Below are 25626 nucleotides of genomic sequence, written 5' to 3' on the forward strand. Positions count from 1 at the left end.
AACTCTATTCATAACTATAGCTCATTACTTTAGGCATATCCTGTATATAATACAGGAATATTTCACGAATATAAGGTGAATGCACGTCAGCACTTAAACTGCATTCCATCACCGTGTCTGACGATGATTCAGAAGTCTATACACCTCTACCATGTTAATTCGACCGTCGGCACGGGAGCTCTTCGTTAACACACTTAGCTGTAAGCCGAATAAGGGATACTAATTCATGGCCTAACAACCACGGAGTCACCGATGTGCACATTCTAACAGTGTCATCAGAGAAGTGTACACTGCTTGTCATCAGCGTATATGAAGCTGAACTGGCTAGACAATCATGATTCAAAGTATTATGGAAATATAAAATACACATGTGACCTACAACAGCTATGCTGGCGAAATCTGGTTCCGAATTACGTTATACTATCGAAAGAGTATATTGGGAAATCTTCATTTCATTATTTTAATTAAACTCAGCTTATTAAGTGCATGTCCTCAGGTCGATAAACTAGCCCTTCCATAATGCGGCTACACCTTATTTCTAATAACACCTCATGAGATAGGATGTTTTTAACGAAACGTAAAATGTACTAAGTGTAGCGGTTACTTGGCTGCATGATGAGTATAAAATTAAAAATTTCGAAGTTGTGATTCCTAGAGTGCGACGCAGTACAACACTGGCCTTCTAGAAGCTGCACGAGTGCTATCGAGAAACACTGCCGGATTGTTTGTCAACTAGCAAAGACTAATTATTTCTTTATCTTTATCTTTCTAGTTGCCCTGACACTCTTGGGTCACTTGAAAATTTTAAATGCAAACAAAATTGATCCAAATGGTTACCACATTTACTTATTTCCTTTCTTTACGTTTCCTCCGGTAGGCCAGAAGTGCATCTACAGATTTGTCTAATTATTGATCACTAATAAATCTTCACGTTAATTTCTGTGAGTTATTTCCATGTTTTCGGATAGTCTTAATTTATAATCATTTAATACTATTACTGAAACAATGTTTTAATTTATTTCATACTGTGATGGTTCGGTTTGCTGCAGCTGTCCATGCTACTCTGTTTCGTGCAACTCTTTTCGTCTATGCTCAACTACCGCACCCTTAATCCATCTGAACCCACTTACAGTAGGGAATCCTTGGCCTCCTCCCACAATTTTTACCCTCCACGCTTTCGTCCATTTCCTATATAACTATTCCTTTACGCCTCAGGCAACGTCCCATTAATTGATCACTTCTTTTAGTCGGGTGGTGCCATAAATTAATTTTCCCTTCAACTCGTTTCAGTATCTCTTCATTAGCAATCGGATCTACTCATCTAACATTCAGAGTCCATTGTTATGACTACATTTAGTGTTTATCTTCCGCGTCTCAGCTGCATAAAAGGCTACGCCACGCAAATTACAATGAAATCAGTAGACAAAGAAATTTTAAAAAATGTTGGCATGACAGTGAAAAGGAAGCGAAAACTACGTTTATAAAAAGTAAAATCAGATGATAGTGGGTTTTTCAACGAATTTGTCTTTATCAATTATATGGATAAATCAGGGGGAAAATGAAGGATTCTTGTCGTCAAACAAAATAAGTGCAACGCAGGAGAACCGCACAAACGACTGTAATAATGAATGCTACGAAACAAGTTTGTTAGTGATGTTGCCAATCGCTTCTTCATACATCAGCTGACTGGAAGGATTTGGTTTTTTTGTGAAGCTCCTTACATGGCAGTAGTGACAATCACCTTTCCTGATTAAAATAAACGAACAAGTTCTTCAGTTTAACAGTAAACTTACTTGCGGGTGATTTTCAATATGAGATTAGAATTTGGGATGGGACCACCGATCTTCACAACGCAAATCGGTGAAAGAAGAAAGAAGCATTCTGCTTATAACCGTTTCAAAGTGTCTGTTTAGGATCAACCTGCTGCGATCAGAGTCGTGCGATTTACCATAACGAAGACCGTTAAAATTGTTGTAAACATACAACTCTAGCAATTAAAAATACACGTTAGTCTACTTACTTGCGCCCTTTCGTTTTCATATCAGCCAAATTTTTAATAGGTATTGTAGGATGTGTCGCACAGGGAAAGATAATGTTACGTTCGGTTTTACAATGGGAACGAATCAAAGAATCAGGTAGTTCTGCAAAAAAAGTATAAATTTTCTGTGTTTCAGTACAACAAAATATTTGTAACAGTCTGTAATGACATTTATGTACACAAAGCAAAGAACGATGGTCAGAATATCAGATAGTACGAATTTTGTCCCTTGTTCCGTTACTCCATTTTTGTAGCTTTAAATGCACGAAGCTATTACGTGGGTTGCACCGTAACGATATCCGAAATCACTTGTGCTGTTGCATCTGATGCAAGGCGATAATATCCTCCTTTAATGATCGTAATAGTGTATTATTTTTACAAAGATTAGTTTGCTCAAGATCATAATTTTAAATTACATAACATACATTTCCGACTTCGACCACATTATATCAGCCATTTTGTGTTATGTTACAACAGAATACCTTGTTACTTTATCCAGATGATTTATGGTGGCTGAATTCGTTGTGGAAATGTCGTGAAGAACAAACCACATGAAAATGCCTCATATTAAAAAAAAAAGTTCAAATGGCTCTGAGCACTATGGGACTCAACATCTTAGGTCATAAGTCCCCTAGAACTTAGAACTACTTAAACCTAACTAACCTAAGGACATCACACACACCCATGCCCGAGGTAGGATTCGAACCTGCGACCGTAGCAGTCCCGCGGTTCCGGACTGCAGCGCCAGAACCGCACGGCTACCGCGGCCGGCGCCTCATATTCAAAATGACTGTATGATTATCCTTAATTGTTTACATTTATCAGATGCGAAGTTTGCTAACGAACAAGACAAGCGGAACAAGAATTCAATAGAGTTTTGCTGAGATTCAATACGAATTTCGAAGCAGACATGCGGAGTGTAAGAAGAGTTAGCCATCAGCAGGCGCCCAAATTGCATAAACATAGACCGGCGAGGTAGTGTCTACTTTAGTGTATAATAAGTAATTTCCCCTTCTGTAAAATTTACAAGGCGCTTCATGCAAATCTATTTACTAACAGCCGGACATAAACGACAGTTTTTCCCTCCTTTCAGGCGTTTTCAGACAGTTGCAGTTTGTCGCAATTTAAATAATTCATACTGACTGCCGCACGGGACTATATGTATAAAAATTATCAGGTCACGGCTGAAAATTTCAGATGCTAAAGAGAAATCTGCTCCATTAAAATAAAATAGTTTGAATGTGACCAGACGTCCTTCAAGTTTCCCCGAACTTTGTCTTGTATTAATAAAATCTGCTAGCCCTTGTATGGTGGAGAGTGACAAAACTCGCGTAAGGGTTAAACTTATCCCCTAGATCCATTAATTTTTTTAATTTTTTAATTTTTTTTCATTTTACATATGAACTTATCTGCTATAGTTGTGCAATATCCTAACAAGGAACACCATCATAGGTTACCCCCTCCACACGGATATATGGAATATATCATACTATAAGCATTACAAATTTTACTGCGATGTAGTTTGACAACGTACAAGGGGGCAAAATTAGCTAACCCCTAAAGTACGACATAAAGTACTTACTTAAAAATAAAACAGCCTACGCAGGAAAATGACTTCCCTCAAGGAGTGCCACTGAACCTTTGTCAATCGCTATCAGATCTAACAACTCCCACCGTCCGCTTCCATCCCCTTCCCTCCTCCTGGCACCACATGTGGTGCTTTTACCTCCTTTAATTTTCAATTGTTCTGTAAGGCAGTTGCAGTACCCATATAGAGAGTTATCTACCAGGAGCAGCAATCGATTTCCCATCTAGTAGTTCGATATACTATATCCTTAACATCAAGCTTAACGTTATATGTCTTTACAACTGATGTTTTATTTACTGAATTTTCTATTCTCCTTTCTTCGATTTCATTACTTTTTCATAGATTGCTACGTTAGGTCGGAAAGAAGAGGGAAAAATACATCATACAACTCTTTGAACAACAGAAATCAACAAAAGGCTATCCATGAATGCTTGTGTTGAGGATTCACGCTCGAGGAAGCACGCAGAGAGGCCAATTGCATCGTGTTGGCCTATACTATTTTTATTTCTTAAGAATACATCACCGCAGTTTATTACCAATTTACTTCGAGCAGCCCCTTCCAAAGTTTTCCATTGATTTAGTGAGCGATGTACAAGAGAAAGACACAGACAACTGTCAGTATGGGCAACAAATTTTCCATACCCGAAATGTGATACTGTACTCTGTATTCTCAAGCCACATCGCATGTGACATAAACATTGTATTTCGACAGCGGAAAGCCGACCGGTATCCGAAACATCACGTCTGATTTTGGGTTCTCTATTTTACATATTTTTCATAAACCACTCTAGGAAAAAAAAAACTCAAATGTGCGTGAAATCTTATGGGACTTAAAGGCTAAGGTCAGCAGTCCCTAAGCTTACACACTACTTAACCTAAATTATCCTAACGACAAACACACACACCCATGCCCGAGGGAGGCCTCGAACCTCCACCGGGACCAGCCGCACAGTCTATGACTGCAGCGCCCTAGACCACTCTGCTATTCCCGCGTGGCTAATGGTTCTGAGCACCATGGGACTCAACTGCTGTGGTCATCAGTCCCCTAGAACTTAGAACTCCTTAAACCTAAATAACCTAAGGACATCACACACATCCATGCCCGAGGCAGGATTCGAACCTGCGACCGTAGCAGTCGCACGGTTCCGGACTGCGCGCCTAGAACCGCGAGACGCGTGGCTGATGAATCAGCAATGTAGTAATCATCATGTAATTCAAATAGACATTGTCCCCATTCTTATTATATTGTTCACATTAGCGAATTTTTGTTCGTATGTGCCTGCCTGCTACTTTCGAAGTGGCATTACTTGTTTGTGAAACAGTGAAACACCGTCTTTTCCAACTCTTCCCATTATTAACCTCATTGTAAGTGGTTTCTAACCCATTTAGCTGTAATTTTGAGACTGTGAACGGAAATCTGTAGATTATTTACCGAAACATGACCTCGTTGTTTAATTTTATCATGTTTTTTTTAATCACTGCGGCTAATACTGGGATAGCTCCTTGGACTAGGCCAAGAACTGTACCATCACTCGCCTTCAGGCGGTACTAGTAGTCAGTATTTAATCGCCTCCCTACCAAAATAGAGTTAAACGTCTAAGGCTGTAGAATACGTCTTTGTAATATTTTTCTTTTAAACGATGATTTAGATTTGGATAGCAAAAGAAGACTGAAAATTTCCACTGACAGTTCAAGCAAAGATTAGCTTACAAACCGTTTAAAATGTTGAAAGTGTTTTTGTCGAATATTTTCGCAAGCAGGCTCCTTTTGCCACCATGGTAATCAATTATAACGGATAAATACGTTTTGTTTCAGTTTCTGTGAACCATAATAGTTTATCACCTTTATGTGTCGTCTACTGCTTGATAAATTTTATGGAAGATATTCAGCTACTTTATTTCTATTAAATCTTGTTCAATTCTTCTTCTCCCTTCAAGTGTTAGACACTAGAACTTATCGCGGTCCCAGCTGTTGCTCTCATCTCTTAGTTGGTAGTTCGACGCTATTTTTCTTTCGTCGTCACTTATGCTGATTGTCAACAGACAATAATTTACGTCCCTAACTAATGGCGCAATGTACCTAGAACAGTAAAATTACGAATACCGGCATAACGCTGCCATGAGGAAACACTTCTGTCAAATTATGTTCCACGGAATAAGTTGAATACGTAAAAAAAAGGATGATAGATGAAAACCACATTAATTAAGGCATTATTAATGAGGAGTAAATGCTAAGGCTTTATTAATGAGGAGTAAATGCTAGCTAGCGTCGCGAGCAGGGAAATAGCTGGAGCGTGACTGGAGGATTTACAACTGTCATAAAAGTTTCAGAACGTGTTGTAAGCGGAAGTAATTTACTTGCGAATATTTTCAAGCGAAATATAGTCGTCTTTCTAAAACAGCGCACTGTCATTGACTCAGCTGGAGTAGGATAACGTCATTTCTATGTACAGCTGAAGGTGATTTAAGAAGTGCCCATTTCATCCATCACGTTTTGAAATAAGATTGTAAAACGTAAGATTACGATTGTAAGTGATTTCTTAAAACACGTCCATGACGGAACTGTGTAGAAGCAGTTGCTGTAGATACCTTATTGACACAAGCAGCTCTTGCTGTAATCTTGGAAAATATTAATGTCGTTATATTCATTTCCATTTCAATAGTTATTATCAACTATTTCTACTTTACGTTATTATCAACGTAGATAAAAGTAAAGCTTTCACTAATATGAAAATTGGTCCCTTCACTTTCTAATAGCAAGCATCCTCTTTCATTAAAAAGAATTTCTTTGATTAATTTCGACTTGAAAATCAGCTTGCACCAGCAGTAGTGAGAGATATGTAGTTTATTGTTCAGCTCTATCTACAATGCAACTACATATTTATATTTGTTAGAGAATGCATCTTTACTCTGCAGCGGAGTGCGTGCTGTTTTGAAACTTTATGGCTGATAAAAATTGCCTTTCGCGAACAGTGCTTTTACCAGTAACAGCATTTCCCGAATACAAGGTTTCGAGTTCGACTCCAGACCGGGTACAAAAATTTAATTTGTATAGTTTATTTATACTAATCATTGTATTTAGTGAAAGTCTTGTTGAATCTACAAAAATAACCCTTCAACTTATAAGAATTAAGCTCTGCATTGTAAGATTACTATCCAGACTTTTCAGCACATTACCAGTGTCCACGAGGACAGGTAATACTTACTCTAAACCAGTCTCTCAGAATTGGCGAGAATGTTCTACATCTATTTGGAGTTAAAAAATAGAGTTGATATTCTTAAAATTTGTTCAGTTACTACGATAACCCCTTGCATGGCATCGGAGTAATCTCAAGTCAGACGTTCCTAGACAGTGCTCAGTATGTGAATAATTACCAATGGCTGAAATAAATTTTAAATAATTTCTGAAACTGGGTAAAAACTAGCTGGTACAAAAAACGCAGCCAAGCGTGACATATCACTAGTGTGTCCAATATTTGATGGCATGTCACTAACAACAGGGGTTTGTTTGTTAAAGTTCTACATTTCGTCAAAATTTGTTTGCAAACTGCAGTAGGAAAAACGGCACTAGTAGTTCATATATCCCCACCATACACAGAATGCAAGTACTTGTATGGCTTAATCATATTTCCGACTTGACTTTTAGTAGAACACACCAAAATGATTCCGGTTGCATGACGGTTGTCGTCAGATTACGACCGAATTAGCTTCAAGCGAAAAAATGCTGAAGGAAGCATCACGTCTCTTCAGCGGCAGTGTCATTTTCACTTTCTTTGTTTTCGCTTTACCCAGTGGCAAGAATATCTTTACTCTGCGCAACATTTCTAACGACCATACTGTTTAGCGACCGAAAACCACGTTACACAAGGGACTACAATTTGAAACTAAAGGAGACCTATAGTTTCGATAACACTGTCAGTCTAAAGACCATGATAGAGAATACAATCATATGTAAAGGAAAACCACAATTATTTTATCAGTTTAGTTGAGTTTAGGATAAACAATTTATTAGTAGCTTCATTTGGATTTTTGCGTGTGCGCGTAGGTCATTGCTAATTGAGATAGAGCTTAAAATATTGACGAGTATAGAAAGAATTTTTCTCTTCCGTAGTACTAGGTACATGAAATTATGTTCGTCTAAGGAGGTTGCGAAGTCTATACACGACACTGACGATTTTGACAATATTTGTTAACGTTTGAGCGAGAAGTGAATTCATAGTAAAAATTTTGAACACCAAATATAATTTTGCAGTTATATTTCTGTTGTTGTTTTAATGTCAAAAACTGTTTTGCACGTTAGAAACTCTAACTTAGGTTCGCAGTGTCTGTGGCTCCACTACGGGCGCTTGCTACCATTTATACATAGGAAGATATGGTTGTGGGAAATTTACTAAAATGTTATTGGGTTAAGGCAAACGTATACTTTAAGCGACCATATGCGATTTTCGCTTCACCGTTGCCCAAAAATAAATAAAACGTTGTTGATCTCATTAAAGCCTGAAGTATAGTTAACGAGTTCAGTCAATGGCATATTTACTGTCCAATAGTTTGCACGAAAATACATATTTCTTAATTTTTTCCTTGAAATCCTTTTCCCTGTACCGATTTGCTAGTCGAACATTTGATATTTCTGTATAATTCAGCGACCATTGTGCTGAGCAGAAAGAGAACGACCACAACAAATATTCGATATAGAGAAACAGAAGGATGTTAAAAAAACGGATTGTCCACTGTCGCCATCGACATCAATGCTCTTAAAAATTCTGTTACACTAATTTTAAACGACGAGGCAAATATGTAGCTGTACCATACATTAAAAACAATGAAAGTAACCATAATAACGTTCAGAAGAGCAATCGCAGAACAGCGTATGTAGGTAATACAGGATACTGACAACTAATTGTTTCGTGATGCGAAAAATAATTCTTTATCAGTAACGAAACTATAGTGTTGGCCCACTAGAGATATTTTTGTGCTTATGTAAGAGCGATATCGGTTTTCCCTAAGCTGGTCCATAATTTTAATCGGGTGATTGACTTTTCCCTTGCAATATTATTAATGGGCAAACTTGGCGGGCGGTGCGCGAGTATTGGGTTTCACGGGGTCGCCCGTACGGTTACCGCTGTCGCTCGCTCCAAATATTCCGGGATCCAGAGAAGCGCCGTGCAAGCCCACCGGTTTGACAGTCCCGTGGAACAGAGTACACCGCAGATATGTTGGCAGAGTTTGTCTCTAGAGATAAAATGATTTCTATATTTGTTCTTTCCTCTTTCTCTGGAGGAACAAAAGTTTCTTCCTCGATGGTGGCAAAATACGATCGCTCTTTCTAGTGGAAACAAACTCGTTACTACAGAATCATTTAGGAAGTAGTTCGTTGTACGGCATCACAAAAATAGATACTTATAAGGCCACATACCTGTCTGTTGCGCAAATATATACCCATGTTTTTGAGCTCTGTACGTTGTCCCATCACCTACATTGTAACATACTTCAGTTACAGCTTCGCCTCACAGAAATGCACGATACTGAAGACTGACGCTAAAAATGGCATCTGGGGATTCAAAGTCTAAATTAAAAATCCTTAAGATTAACAGTGGATTGCTTTTTGCATTAAAGTCTTTGGAACTGGGAATGTTTGTTGCCGACAGTAACAAACAGAGAACGATCAGCGCGGAAGAGTTTTGAGTAACGGTTCAATCGGCTACAGTGTGGCTTGAATGAAGACAACAGTTGTACTGTGCAGCTTCCGTCTGCAATGAGAGAAATGTTAAGAAAGTAATTAGCACATCTGCATGCTCTCTTTGACGTCACTGTATCTTACTGAGGCACGTCTGGTACATGGATTAAACGAGATTACTTATACGCCTTCGTCTACCTTTTGTCAGGCTAAGATTATCACCAGTGTCAGCAGTCAGAAAGTAAAAACGATAACAAAGTCAGTCAGCATTGTTACAGCGAAAGCAGAATGCCAAACTTAACGTTTGTGTCTGGAATCCTCATACGTCCTAGGCCCTCGAAGTTCGTTCTCCACCCGGCATAGGCAATAAGGAAAAATGATACTGGTAGATTCAAAGTATTATCCGTAAGGAATCAGGGCTCGAAACATTGCCTGTTTCCTTATCGCAAAAGGCGGTGAGACGCACTGATAGCTATGTACGAGTAAGTTTTGCACGAAGTGAGTGCCGCTGCCGGCTATGTGCGGGATCTCATGCCGTGGGTCGCTTACAGCGTGATACGATGGATGACCAAATTATTCTTTCACCATCGTCAGCTGGTAAGCAGTCATATCCCAGGGCTTGAAATCACAAGTGTCTATCACCCGACCAGTTCGGTACACTGTGTTGCACTGACGTAACAGTCGCAGAACAGATACAGACAAAACGGCGGCCTACCGTGGAATCCAACAGGATGGCAACAGTTACCTCCTGCACATTTCACACTCCGCTCACTGCTCTGTTCTCCGTGACACGCATCCTCGTTTTCAGTGTATACAACTGTTATTGAACTCTTTTCGATGGGCAATGTATCACTGTAATGTCATACAGAGAATTTCTCGGAGCTCCTACGCTTTAAGCATCAGACGAAATTGTTGTGTCAATGTTGCACTGCTAACTTCCTCTTCTGTCGTATTCTAATCGTACATAATATGTATGTTAATGTCGGAATGGAAGCAGAAAGATTTTTGACACATGTTGCGGCTGTGTTGTCCTCTTTGAAGCGTCACAACAATGGGCCCAGCGCAATCTACATTTTCGGAGGCAACCCACAACACAGACGCAAAACGTAATGCCGAGTTACTCGCACGTCACAGTCGGCACGAGCACCGTCGACGCACCGAGGCTTGCTCCCGCCCACGAGAGCATCCCAAAGCAGCTGACAGCAAGTAAAAGGCGAGTACTCACGTCGTGGAAGATCTCGGGCGACGCGGAAGACATGTTGGCGCGCTCCGCAAGCACGGAGCCAGCGGCCAGCGGCATCAAAACGCGGCCACGCACGCGCACACAGCCGCCTGCTTCACACACCGACAACTGTTCTCATTGGACTACTTTTCCGAATACCTGTAACACAGATCTCCCCTCCCCGACTCCCTCCCCCCACGGCGCCGCTGGCCACTCTCCCCCCACCAGCGCGCCGGTCGGCCACGGCCTCAGCTTGCGTGCAACATAATTATTCTCCGTTACAAAGAGCTCCTTTTTTGTTATTTGCTATGTGTTGTTTCATTGTATTCTTTTCTAACCTTATCCGCGGCCCTTTTTTCGTGCACGGCGTCTTCGCCGCTGTGCCCTCCGCTGCGCCACCTCTCTTCCACTACCCCCTCCCCCTCTGCTATTCTCCTTCTCTCCTTCTCTCCTCCTCTCCCCGTCTTCGCCCTCGCGACTGCTTTCTCATCGCGTGCATGCGGGGGCGCACGGCGCCACAGTAGTAGTACGGTAGTAACATTTGCCCAATCGGTGAAGAGTAGCGCTGGGAACCCGGCCAATGAGCTGTTTTATCGGAGGTAATGCGTCTCTGGGAGCTTAGAGCTGTCTTAGAGCGACAGTACGGCATGCAGCTGAACCGGTTCGTGCGAATGCTGCGCACCAGTTTCGAACCCGCGCCCGTCGGCGACATTGCAGTTCTATGCTTCTCGTGCGTGTGCCTGTCTGTACTCCGCTGTCAGGTAGCGTAGTGTACCGTTAGAGGTTAACAGGGCCGACGCGGAGGGGGGGGGGGGGGGGGGGATATTAACACGGGATACTATAGAAAAGAATAAACAGATTTGACTGAGCTACTGAAATCAAATTATAAGATCTGACTGTTGAGTTGTACGTAATTTGTGTTCATGCAAACATAAGTCGTCAAATTTCCTGGAGCGTAGCTCGCACTTTTTTTTAATGGGACTAAACTGCCAAGGTCATCAGTCCCTAAGCTTACACACTACTTAACCTAAATTACCCTAAGGACAAACACACACACACCCATGCCCGAGGGAGGACTCGAACCTCCGCCGGGACGAGCCGCACAGTCCATGACTGCAGCGCCTAAGACCGCTCGGCTAATCCCGTGCGGCGCTCGCACTTCTTAATGTTACACTGTTGTCACGGTGTTCCCTGTAAATTTACCAAATCCGTTATCACTTTTGTGAGAGACTTCAGTTGACACAACACTGTTTAACGCATAAAATGTTCGTGGCCCGTGGTCTTGCGGTACTGTTCTCTCTTCACGCGCACGTGGTCCCGGGTTTGATTCCCGGCGGCGTCAGGGCAGTTCTCTGCCTCGAGATGACTGGGTGTTGTGTGTACATCATCATTTCATCTTCATTCACTCGCAAGTCGCCGTAGTGGCGCTAAAGAAATTGTGACAGCGGCAGCCGAACCGCCCCGCGAGGGGTCTTCTGGCCACGAATGCCATACGCTCATTATTATTAACGCATAAAATGTGATTGAAATCAGATGAGATACATGTTATTCATTTGGTGTCACTGAACTTAAAATTCGCCACTATCGCTTTGGAATTGTAGACGTATTTATCCAGCGATCAGTAGCGTTGTGGCCAGGGTCTTCAGCTCTTAAGAATTATTTTTAAAAATTGGTCATATGGGCGTTTCTCGAAATGATTCCATTAGAGTTATATACAAAAACCATGTCAAAATATGAGAAACATCTCAACTGACTACGCGATGTACTAATGGGACGCCGGCCGGAGTGGCCGTGCGGTTCTAGGCGCTTCAGTTTAGAACCGCATGACAGCTACGGTCGCAGGTTCGAATCCTGCCTCGGGCATGCATGTGTGTGATGTCCTTAGGTTAGTTAGGTTTAAGTAGATCTAACTTCTAGGGGACTGATGACCTCGGATGTTAAGTCCCATAGTGCTCAGAGCCATTTGAACCAAGCCATTTTACTAATGGGACGATTGTTGGGATATAACGCTATTGCTATATTATTAGTGCTGTAATCAGTGTAAGACAAGTATTTTTCTTTTTTGTGCAATGGTTATGCGCTCTATGAAGAATCACGGCAAATATCATTGCGACCACATACTTACGTCAAAAGTTACCTAGACTCAGTTTAGAAAAAGAAAAAGCACGTGTTAGTCGACTAGCAGATCAGACAACTTTTTAATGACACTCAGTTCGAGTTAGTGCAAAAGGGCAAGGAGAATACAGCATGGCCATCCTTTAAGAATGTTTCGAATGGTTTTTCGGGAAACTTCAAAATAAAAGCAACTTTAAAACACCTGTAGATGTTCTCATGAGCCTGTGTGTTTACATTAACATACACAAAAAAATTGTTCAAATGGCTCTGAGCACTATGGGACTTAACATCTGAGGTTATCAGTCCCCTAGAACTTAGAACTACTTAAACCTAACTAACCTAAGGACGTCACACACATCCATGCCCGAGGCAGGATTCGAACCTGCGACCGTAGCAGTCGCGCGGTTCCGGACTGAAGCGCCTAGAACCACTCAGCCACCGTGGACGGCATACATAAAAAAGATAACAAATTTCCATACTAATAAAGAAGCGGAAATGTATACAAATATCCTACGCCTAGACTCCATTTCATGCAACAATTAGACTAAATTGGGGCTGATTACTCTGCAGCTTAGAAACATTCACAAAAATTCAACAACTCTGAGGCATATAAAATATCACTCTTCAGTTTCGTGCCGATTATGTTGGGAAAACAGACACTAGGCTGATAAACCATTTCCAAGAACACATGAATGCCTTTAGACTTAACTCCTTCGAAAAATGAGTTATTGTACAGCATATGCTCGAAGCTAAACACATTATCAACAAGACAGAAATCAAATTGGTACTCTTACGCAATGAACCCAAGGGTAAGGCCCTAGATCTGTTAAAGCAAATAGAGCTTAAATAAGCCGAATTAATTTACAACTATGACATTCGATACTGCATAATAACTTTATCTTTGCTTGTTTCATATTATACTGTATTTGTGAAGGGTTTCGAAGTGTACAAACAAATGTGCACATTGTTTTATGTGATATGCAGTTGCGAAATGGACAGATAAAAGTCTGCTGAAATTGCAGCGTTGAAAATGTTCTTCCGGGACCATGGTAATTTTTTTACTGTTTTTCCTTCTGTCCAGTGAATACAGTCACCTCCACAATTGCAAAAACTGACAAAACTAGACATACTGGGTGGTTATAATCAAAGTGCAGACTCACAGAGGTCTAGTGTGCGCTGTGATTATCATATAGCAGCGAAACTTGGTAGATACTCTAATGCGTTAACGCGGAACCAATGTACGCTGGAAAATATAGTTCCAGTTTTGGCCACCAGGTGCAAATCTGGCGCTGTGAATGCAAGAAAGACGTATAGAAATGTTTCCATGGATTATAAACGGGACATGGGCAGAAAAAGTCAAACAAGTGATAAAGGCACAATGTTGAGTTTATTATTAAGACAGTTTGTTCAATATGAACAATGCAGACGTCTACGCTCCAGATTTGCACCTGGTGGCCACAATTGAAACGATTTTTCTTTCCAGTGTTAATCGATTCAGTATTAACGCACTGACTTATCTAACAAGCTACGCTGCCATGCGATAATTACAACCCACGCTGGACCTCCGTGAGTGGCTGCAATTATAACCACCGAGTACATGAATATATTTATGACTGATCTGGGGGTATATAGGCTGCGAGATCTAGAGCACAGTGGTGCCAGCTCTGAAAGCAAGAATGGCTCTAACCTGGCTGACCATCCAGCCGAACTGAGCTCGCTTGACAGATGCGGATACTTTATTCCATGTTGCTTAACTCTGTGGCAAAGTTCATCAGGCGCAGTACCTAGCGAGTGGTGGTGTGCCAGTCCCCCATGCCGCGTGTATCAAAGGGTACGAAAACTGGAGAATTTGCTGGCCAGGACAGGTCACGAGAGCCTGGGAAACATGCGATCTGTCGTTATACTGTTGAAGCATAACAGCACAGACTTCGAAGATATGACACTACCGTCAGCCTTAACACATCAGAAATACACGGTATAGTCACACTAATGCGACCACCGTCTACGTTCGACGTCGACGTGCAATAACCACTCACAAACGGCAGGTGGCAGCACTACGAGTACAAGGTATATAAAGCTTGTCAGGTACCCGGAAAACAGCGCAGTAGTTTTCGTCGTGCGGAAACGGAGCGAACTGTCTGACTTCCAAAAGGGGATGATCATTGGCTTTCATGCTGAGGAGAAAGCATTTCCGAAACTGCTAACAAGGGAACCTCCCCATCGCACCCCCCTCAGATTTAGTTATAAATTGGCACAGTGGATAGGCCTTGAAAAACTGAACACAGTTCAATCGAGAAAACAGGAAAAAGTTGTGTGGAACTATGAAAAAAAATTAGCAAAATATACAAACCGAGTAGTCCATGCGCAAGGTATGAAACATCAAGGACAGTATGAGCTCAGGAGCGTCGTGGTCCGGTGGTTAGCGTGAGCAGCTGCGGAACGAGAGGTTCTTCCCTCGAGCGAAATGTTATTTTTTTTATTTTCGTAAAGTTATGATCTGTCCGTTCGTTCATTGGCGTCTCTGTTCACTGTAATAAGTTTAGTGTCTGTGTTTTGCGACCGCACTGCAAAACCGTGCGATTAGTAGGCGAAAGGACGTGCCTCTCCAATGGGAACCGAAAACATTTGATCGCAAGGCCATAGGTCAACCCATTCCTCCACAGGAAAACACGTCTGATATATTCTATACGACACCGATGACGGCATGTGCGTCACATGACAGGAATATGTTGGACCCACCTATCTTGTACACTTGGGAAATGGGTTAAAAGATACTTCTACCTTGCCCGATTTAGGTTTTCTTGTGGATGTGATTATCACTCCAAAAAAAGTGATGAAAACATAAGAGTTTGTCACATAAACAGCAACAAATGAATGCAACAGTTTCACAGTCGCTTAGTTTTCCCTGTGCTCTGTCAAAACATATGTTTTTTAAAGTTTTCAAATTTTTCCGTTTAGGTGTAGCGACCCCATACTACGGCGTAGTTACCTCGCATCGGACGGACGGATGGACAGATAACAATAGTCCGAAAATTAAAAACTTAAACTTTTCACTCGAGGGAAAACCTGAACCAAGAACCTCTCGTTCCGCAGCTGCTCACGCTAACCACGGGACCACACCGCTCTTGAGCTCACATTATCATTGATGTTGCCTATCTTACGCATGGACTACTCAGTTTGTATATTTTGCTTATTTTTTTTCATAGTTCCACACAACTTCTTCCTGTTTTCTCGATTGATCTGTGTTCAGTTTTTCAAGGCCTATCCACTGTGCCAACTTATAACTAAATCTGAGGGGGGTGCGATGGGGAGGTTCCCTTGTAAGTTTTTTAAACTTTTTGCGTGCCGCCAAGATTAAATTACATGCATGGCCCTATCCAAAACCGGCACCGAGCGAGGTGGTACAGTGGCTAACACACTAGACTCGCATTCGGGAGGACTACGGTTCAATCCCCCGTCCGGATATCCCGATTTAGGTTTTCCATGATTTCCCTAAATCGCTCCAGGCAAATGCGGGGATGGTTCGTTTCAAAGGGCACGTCGACTTCCTTCCCTGTTATTCACTAATCCGATGACACCGATGATCTCGCTGTCTGGTCTCCTCCCCCAAACAACCCAACCGTGGTGCACCACGGGCCATAGATCACAGGGATGAAGACGGCGGCGGAGATGTGTATGGGTGAACAGAAGTGCAACTGTTGAACAACTGACCGCCCAAATGAGACCATAGGCTACCAATAATGCCTCCTCAACGACAGTTCATCGAACGTTGCTGCTTATAGGCCTCCACAGCAAGCGACTGGTTCATGCTCTCGTGCTGACTGCTGTTCATCTTCGTCGAAGGCGGAAATTTGCACTTGAGTACCCTAACTGGACGTCCACTGAATGGTGACAGGTGGCTTTTTCAAATGAATCACGCTGTATGCTCCATCGGAGAGTTGGCCGTTAGCATATACGGCATGAAACGTCTGAAAGCGAACACTGCACCGTGTATAACACCTGTTGCCTACATTAACGGGTATGGATACCAAACGTGATGGTGTTGTGTAACCAGTGGTACCCCATGCCATCAAGCCAGGAGCTGACCTCATACGACTGTGACGAATGCAATCTACGTTCGTGTACTTCGGAGTCTACACATTCGGATATATACGTCGTGATGCTGTAGACCCGGGACTCGTCTGAAAATACGACACAGTGTCACTCCTATATCCAGTTAAGCGCACCACTGACGACGAAACTCTCTCTGCTGACCCGTGAAGGCAAGTCGCATTAGTAGTCATCGTGAGGACAACTCGTGCCGTTACGACGTCATCACTCTGTCGTCGTGGATACTTGTCTTGCTGCAAATAAGCTCATTCCCTGTACGATGCTGACGGCTCAGTGAACTATATGTCTGTTCTTTATAAATGCGCTAGTCGCGTAGGACCCTTGAGATACCGGATAGTGCTGAGCTCGGCTCTCCTCAAACCTTTGATTCCATAACCGCATGAAAGCCGTGGCATACTGACTGCAGTGTCGATCAGCTGCCGAGATGTGACACTTGATAGTATACGTTTCTCCTCCTTAGTGGAGGCGTAACACGATCTTCTCGTAAATAACAATATTTCTGAATAGAATGTTTCCTTGAACAGTGACGAGCCAAAACATCGTGACCACCTGCTTAATAGCTCGCTGGTCTATCTTATGCAAATTTTGACGTTTATAGCTGTAGAATTATGGCACCGATTTTTTTTATGAAACTGTATACATTTCTGTGACATTGAAAAGAGCTTTCAAAGATGACTTCGAGACATAACATGTGTGGAACGTAATGAAATAATAAGATCACCTGACCACAAACTGGCACACTGCTGTCTGGAGAAGGGGTCCCATATCGCCTGCTCTACCGAACAAAATGAAAGCAAACACGTAATTTAGGTACGGTTCATGTGTTTGTCTGTGCGCTTCCTGCTCACTTGTTTCTCCCCTGTTGTTGAAGTAATCAGACAACCTGTTCATGAAGTATTTAAACATTCACAACGTATACGACTTTCTAAACTGTGTATGCCTTTTACTTATGGTGAATGTTGCTAAACTGTTTGAGCAGCGATACAGTTACATACTAAAAGGTATCCTGACTGTGCCGAGTAGTATTTTTGTGAATATTATTTAAAAAAAGAAATTATAAATGTGAAAAATAATGTGAGCCAATGAGAAGCAACAGAAACTGGTGAAAGAATTGCAACTGACATTTCACCAGCGGTAAAATACAGACCTTTGAGGTTTGCTAAGGATAATGTAATTCTGTCAGAGACACACACAGGACTTGGTACGGCAGACAAACGTAATGGACAGTGTTCTGAAAGGAGGATGTATCGTGAGCGTCAACAAAAGCAAAACGAAGGTAATGGAATGTAGTCGCATTAAATCAAGTGATTCTGAAAAAATTGGATTGAGAAATAAGACTCTAAAATGAGTTTTAAATGGTACTTAAATCGACATCGTAGCTGCATACAGCCGGCCGAAGTGGCCGTGCGGTTCTAGGCGCTGCAGCCTGGAACTGCGAGACCGCTACGGTCGCAGGTTCGAATCCTGCCTCGGACATGGATGTGTGTGATGTCCTTAGGTTAGTTAGGTTTAACTAGTTCTAAGTTCTAGGGGTCTAATGACCTCAGAAGTTGAGTCCCATAGTGCTCAGAGCCATTTGAACCATTTTTTTAGCTGCATACATGCGCTAATATACGTCGTTGGGGACATGTTGCAAATTTGTGCCACGACCAGGGCTCGAACCCGGGATCTCCTGCTTGCATGGCAGACGCTCTATCCACCGAGGGCACAGAGGATAGTGCGCCTGTAGTGACTTATCCCTTGCACGCTCCCCACATTCCCAACATGTCCACACCACTATGTCCGGTCGGGGCACACATTTTCAACATGTCCCCAATGACGTACATCAAGGCCTGTTTACAGCTAGGGTGTCGATTTCATTATCATTTCATTCTAGAGAAGCTGCACGGTCATCAATGGTATCAGTTCTTTTGGGATCAGATACTATCTTCATATATACACTCCTGGAAATGGAAAAAAGAACACAGTGACACCGGTGTGTCAGACCCACCATACTTGCTCCGGACACTGCGAGAGGTCTGTACAAGCAATGATCACACGCACGGCACAGCGGACACACCAGGAACCGCGGTGTTGGCCGTCGAATGGCGCTAGCTGCGCAGCATACGTGCACCGCCGCCGTCAGTTTCAGCCAGTTTGCCGTGGCATACGGAGCTCCATCGCAGTCTTTAACACTGGTAGCATGCCGCGACAGCGTGGACGTGAACCGTATGTGCAGTTGACGGACTTTGAGCGAGGGCGTATAGTGGGCATGTGGGAGGCCGGGTGGACGTACCGCCGAATTGCTCAACACGTGGGGCGTGAGGTCTCCACAGTACATCGATGTTGTCGCCAGTGGTCGGCGGAAGGTGCACGTGCCCGTCGACCTGGGACCGGACCGCAGCGACGCACAGATGCACGCCAAGACCGTAGGATCCTACGCAGTGCCGTAGGGGACCGCACCGCCACTTACCAGCAAATTAGGGACACTGTTGCTCCTGGGGTATCGGCGAGGACAACTCGCAACCGTCTCCATGAAGCTGGGCTACGGTCCCGCACACCGTTAGGCCGTCTTCCGCTCACGCCCCAACATCGTGCAGCCCGCCTGCAGTGGTGTCGCGACAGGCGTGAATGGAGGGACGAATGGAGACGTGTCGTCTTCAGCGATGAGAGTCGCTTCTGCCTTGGTGCCAATGATGGTCGTATGCGTGTTTGGCGCCGTGCAGGTGAGCGCCACAATCAGGACTGCATACGACCGCGGCACACAGGGCCAACACCCGGCATCATGGTGTGGGGAGCGATCTCCTACACTGGCCGTACACCTCTGGTGATCGTCGAGGGGACACTGAATACTGCACGGTACATCCAAACCGTCATCGAACCCACCGTTCTACCATTCCTAGAACGGCAAGGGAACTTGCTGCTCCAACTGGCCAATGCACGTCCGCATGTATCCCGTGCCACCCAACGTGCTCTAGAAGGTGTAAGTCAAATACCCTGGCCAGCAAGATCTCCGGATCTGTCCCCATTGAGCATGTTTGGGACTGGATGAAGCGTCGTCTCACGCGGTCTGCACGTCCAGCACGAACGCTGGTCCAACTGAGGCGCCAGGTGGAAATGGCATGGCGAGCCGTTCCACAGGACTACATCCAGCATCTCTGCGATCGTCTCCATGGGAGAATAGCAGCCTGCATTGCTGCGAAAGGTGGATATACACTGTACTAGTGCCGACATTGTGCATGCTCTGTTGCCTGTGTCTATGTGCCTGTGGTTCTGTCAGTGTGATCATGTGATGTATCTGACGCCAGGAATGTGTCAATAAAGTTTCCCCTTCCTGGGACAATGAATTCACGGTGTTCTTAGTTCAGTTTCCAGGAGTGTAGATGGGTTTTGCTATTCTGGCAGTAAAATAACTGATTACTGCCGAAGAAGAGAGGATATGAAATGTACACTGGCAATGGCCAGAAAAGTGTTTCTGAACAAGATAAATTTGGTAATGTCGAATATAGATTTAAAAAATGGCTGGTTCAAATGGCTCTGAGCACTATGCGACTTAACTTCTGAGGTCATCAGTCGCCTAGAACTTAGAACTAATTAAACCTAACTAACCTAAGGACATCTCAAACATCCATGCCCGAGGCAGGATTCGAACCTGCGACGAAGGTAGCCTTTTATGGACGTGAAACATGAACGATTGACAATTTAAACAAGAATAGAATAGTAGGTTTTGAGATGTGGTGCTACAAAAGAATGCTGAAGATTTGATGGATACATCATATAACCAATGAGGATATGCTGAAGAGAACTGGGGAGAAAAAAATTTTTTGGCGTAACTTGAGTAAAAGAAGGTATCACCAGTTTTGTACCGCAGGGAAGCGGAGGGGGCTTGGGAGGGGGTGGGGGGGGGGTGTATTACCAGTGTACAGAGAGACCGAACCATGAGATAAATATAGTACGCAGGTTCAAAAGGGTGCAGGTTGCGGTAGTTATTGGGAGAGGAATAGGATTGCACAGGGTACAGTAGCGTGGAGAGCCATATCAAACCAGACTTCGGACGGAACACTACAACAACTACACGAATTCCACAAGCCACTACGAGACAGCTTGAATATGTGACTGGGATCAGCCAAAGTAGTGTTCTGCGAATTTTACATACCAGACGTAACATTTCTGAATTTGAATCTGAGAGTGAAAGTGAAACATGACAACTTTAAAAAAAAATTTTAAAAACGAAGACTCCTGAAGACGTGAAATACTGAATGAAGTATATCTTTTCTTTCAATTTATCGGCTTACGGGCCGTGCCCATCCAAACGTCTCAGTACTAATGTCAGTTATGATTGTGCGAAAGTAAGGGCTGCACAACACCCAGTCGCCGGACGGAGAAATCTCCGACCCGGCTGGAAATCGAACTCGTAGCATGTATCAATGCTCAAGGTCAACATTTTGAACATTTTATATGACAGTGATAACAATAAACATGCGAACCGTACCTGATGTACGTTTTTGGTTACGTTTGGTACGGTAGGCCAGGCATCCTCTACTGACGGCGTGATAGTGGTTTGCGGCATTGTTAGCTCCTCACAGTTTCATCAAGTTGCACACATGCTATGTCGAAATTCTGTTCAAAGGCTCTTTCCAGTGTCCCATAAAAAGTACATACTTCGTTTAAAAAACAGTCGCTGCCGTAATTCGGCATACATAAACGGAAAATTACTTGTGTATGTCAGAAAATTCTGTACATAGTTCGCTGTAACTTAGCGAAACGGCATCTCGATATGTTGACCCTTTTTGGATATAACTGGAATGGACTGTTTCAACTGTCTCGGATGTGTCTCCTAAGAGGCGTCAGGCGGATTTTCTCTAGTTTTCGGCAGATATTTGCAATTTTGTTTTTGTAGCGTCTTTCACGTGGCAGCCAGCATTAACGGTAAGCTTTGGTTTGTTTCCCGTTGGAAACAAAGCGACTTTTTAAGTTAAATTTACGTGACAATTCGGTAGCGCGATCCCAGATTAGTATAGTGCGAACTACATTTTTTCGATATTTATTAAAAGGGACAACGAACATTAATAATAAGCAGTTCGCCAGTAGAGACAGCACCATCCTAACGCGGTGTCTGCTGTCGCCATGAGGCAGTCGCTGCGGGGGTACTGTTTACTCTTCGTGTTCTCCTGTCTGTGTGATATCGATAAAACAAAAATATCGCACTAGACCAGTTTGGGAGAGCGTTATTGAATGGGCACGTAAGCTTCCTCTTTAAAAATCATTTTATTTGCACTGGAAACAAACTGACTGCTTTCGTTGACATTTGTCGTCACATTCGAGACATATTGAGCATTATTTGTGTCGGCTGCCTCCAGCTACGCATTACAGAAACGAAATAGCAAATATCTGCCCAAACACGAGAGAAAATGCGCCTGATCACTCTTAGGAGAGACACCCTGTGTACATGCTCCTCCACAGACAAGGTCGCTAACCCACACCTTTGCGGTGGTGCACGACTAGGCGGTAAGGCGGTTCGAATCTTGGTGGTGGAACATCTCCACTTCCATTATTTGACCGGCAAGGAAAGGAAAGGCTGTGGAATAAAGTTCCTCATCACCAATCTCCATGCCAGTGCTCTGGATTAAATTCTAAAGCTCTCTGCAGTATCTCCTGAAGCGAGATCACGTGATATTTTTGATGGTGATACGTCCGTCAGATGGTGACATTAAGTTCGGTAGACCCCTAGATGATATTCGAGAAGAGTAGCCTATGTGCCTGTACCAGGTTTCATCCTCTGCCTACCACTCTGCTTTACCAACACAAACCCTACTCTATGCTGTACATCGACTCATCATAGTAATTTATCTACACATATGAACACTTGACACTTCATAACAGCTCAAAGAAAGACAATGGCAAACCACTTTTACTAGGACCCTGCCAAGAGTGGCGATGCAGGACTCCTGTATATGTACAAACGTTTTCTCCATGGGTTTGTCTCCATGTATGTTAGATACATATATTTCACACATCTCCTACTGCCCCAGCACTTGGTCCATCTCCTTCCCCCTCTGCTCTGCCCATCTCCTTCTCCTTTCTCTCTGAACTTCTCCTCCTTCATCCATCCCTTCCCCTCTTCCCTGCTCTGTGCTCTATCCATCTTCTCTGCACCCCCATCTTTGATTTGTCTCCTCATTGCCCCCTCTCCCTCTCTGCCAATCTCCCAATCTGCCCCTATCCACCACCTCCTCCTCTCTCCCTTCCCACTCCTACCTACTCTCTCTCTCACTCACCCATCCTTTTCTACTTCCTTTCCATCCATTCCTGTCTCCCCTCTCTCCTTATCCATGTCCCTCTGTCTGTCTCTCTCTCTCTCTCTCTCTCTCTCTCTATCAATTCCATCCTCTATCCATCTCAAACTGCCCTCAGCTGTGCCATCTCCAAGTACAGCCCCTGCTAAACAGGTCGATAAAGCATTTTAATACTACTGCAACAACACACATTTTGTGGCAGGCAGCCTACATGTCAGGGGCTTGAAAACAGTTATTTTGCCACTAAGATGGAGGCTGCTCTGCAAAGGCAGTCGAGAAGGTGAGCCAGCACTATTGCCACAGAACACATCTGTCGTGCTGGGAAGCCAGTGGTGAAAACCATTTTTGTCCCTGTTATAAACCCCACATTGCTGATATTCATGAATTTTTCTGTTTGTGTGCCAAGTTTGTTTGAAATTGATTAAGGAGTTGAGAGGAGATTCCAGACATACAAACATTTGTACAGTCTGCTTCATATATACAGTGTGTGTTTCTTCTTTTTTAACTTCAAAGAATTGAATAACTCAAAAATGATGCATCATATGAAAAAAGTGTTCCAGATGAAAAGTTAATGTTAGTAAAAGAGACATCTGTCTGTGCTACAACTGGCCACCTACTAACCATCCTGCACATGGCATTAATGGCTCAACTTTGTATTTTCAGATAATTTTAAAACTGGGGCAACCACAGCTAAAATAGTTATGTACGATTGCTTCATGATACATACACTGAACTCTTTTTTTAAAAAAATACCGGTGTTAAAACTATTCAAATGAAACTGAATGAGATGTAAAAACACAAGTACAGCGGACCATTGGACATTTCATTCACTTTCAATTTTAATAGTTTTAACACCTGTATTTAAAAAATTGTTCTTTGCACGAACTGTCAAGCAATCATGTATCTGTATTTTCAAATTGGATCCCTCATTTACATTGCATATTGATATTCTACGCCAAAAAATACATACAGTCCACCAAACCACTGTCTCTCATTCATGAGAGACGGTGCTGTAATCGACAAATATCAAATGTGCCTGCATTTGGAAAAAAATAACGAAAGCATTTGATTCTACATTTTATTTTCGATGTGAATGTAAACCTTTGTGTTCTAACGGTTGCTACTGATGTTCACACGTTACTTGACTGTAGCAAATGTGTTTGTACAGTACAGCTACTATGACTACACATTTAAATTTCCGTCAAATAAGCTATCTGTATGGTAACTTAATTTTTGTTCCCTAGAGGTTAATTGTGGTGAGTCCCAAAACAATCAGAATGCTTGATTTCGATGTCCACCCTCGAACCCCATCATCAGGGCGACTGATTTCGGTGGTGTGCTGTAATGCAGCTACTAACAGAATACAAACCACAACCATTGTAATAAGGTAAACGGTCCATGAAATGATAGTGACAGGCGCTCCCGCCACAGATACACGTATACTATATAAACACTCACTTGCTCAACATCAAGCACTCCAGTGTTGAGAGGCTAGGGGACTCACCGAAATTCAACGACCCCAATGGTGAGAGACAAGGTGATTCACTGACATCAAGCATCCCAATGGGACTGGAAAACTATTACATCTACGTCGTTGTTCCTGGATCACATCAAAAGTAGTTTGTAAGCACGCACTGAAACATCTAATCATATTTCACTGTACATTCGAATTCGCAACACTAAAGTAAATTTCAAACATAAAAATCTGTCATCAGAACTAAAAAGTTTTCATTTACATAGTAAATGTAATGTAAAATCTGATGCTTCAGTTATAATTTTAAAAAATAGAAAAACAAGCGTACTTGATGTTAATCAATTGCAGCACCATCTACCATGAATGGAAAACAATTGTCTGAATAAATTGTACGTATCTTTTGGTGTAGAAACCGCATATGCAATACAAATGGGGTTGGTCTGAAAACACAATGTTGGCCTTATCCACGCAGTAGGGGTGTTTAGGAGGTTGTCACTTGTGGCATAGATAGATGTCCCACTTACTAATATCAACGTTTCACCTAGCATATTCTTTCTTATTATGCATCGTTTTCGAAATATTTAGTTGTCTCAAGTTAAAACAAACACTCTCCTCCTCGCCCTCTCTGTGTTCAGCTCTTCCTCTCACTGTCAGTTCACCTCGTCCTCCCCCTGTCAGTCTCCTCTTCCACTTCTCTCTGTCTCTTCTTCGACACCCTCTCTCTGTAGATTTCCTCCATCCCCTGTCTCTGACTATATCTTCGTCCTCACTCCCTCTGACCATAACTTTCTCCGACTTTGTCTTTCCATCTCCCCCTGCCACTCTTCTTTTTCCACCTGTCCACCACCCCTCTACATCTTCCACCCACCGTATACATCTTCCCCTCATCCTCCCTCTCTCTCTCTCTCTCTCTCTCTCTCTCTCTCTCTCTCTCTCTCTCTCTCTCTCTCTCTCTCTCTCTCCATTTTCTCCCCCACCCATCCCCCCTCAGTCAATCCCATCCTCTATCCATCTCAACTTGATCCCAGCCATGCTCACTGGTACATGAAGCCCTTACAATACAGTTCAAGAAAGCAGGCTGATACTACCCCGACAACATGCCTGTTCTGCAGGGCAGGCTACACATAA

The 25626-nt window shown here is 43.0% G+C and overlaps 1 protein-coding gene across 1 annotated transcript in view; it reads right to left on the reverse strand.

Annotated features, from left to right (window-relative positions):
• Positions 1 to 10698, reverse strand: part of LOC126299232 (Krueppel-like factor 1) — a 165070-nt gene extending 154372 nt beyond the window's left edge. Inside the window, exon 1 of the mRNA XM_049991018.1 lies at positions 10528 to 10698. Coding sequence (XP_049846975.1) covers positions 10528 to 10602 — 75 coding nt within the window. The 5' untranslated portion in view covers positions 10603 to 10698. The remainder of the gene's footprint in view (positions 1 to 10527) is intronic.
• Between the last annotated feature and the right edge of the window lie 14928 nt (positions 10699 to 25626).

Source organism: Schistocerca gregaria, chromosome X, assembly GCF_023897955.1.
Source record: "Schistocerca gregaria isolate iqSchGreg1 chromosome X, iqSchGreg1.2, whole genome shotgun sequence".
Taxonomy (NCBI): domain Eukaryota; kingdom Metazoa; phylum Arthropoda; class Insecta; order Orthoptera; family Acrididae; genus Schistocerca; species Schistocerca gregaria.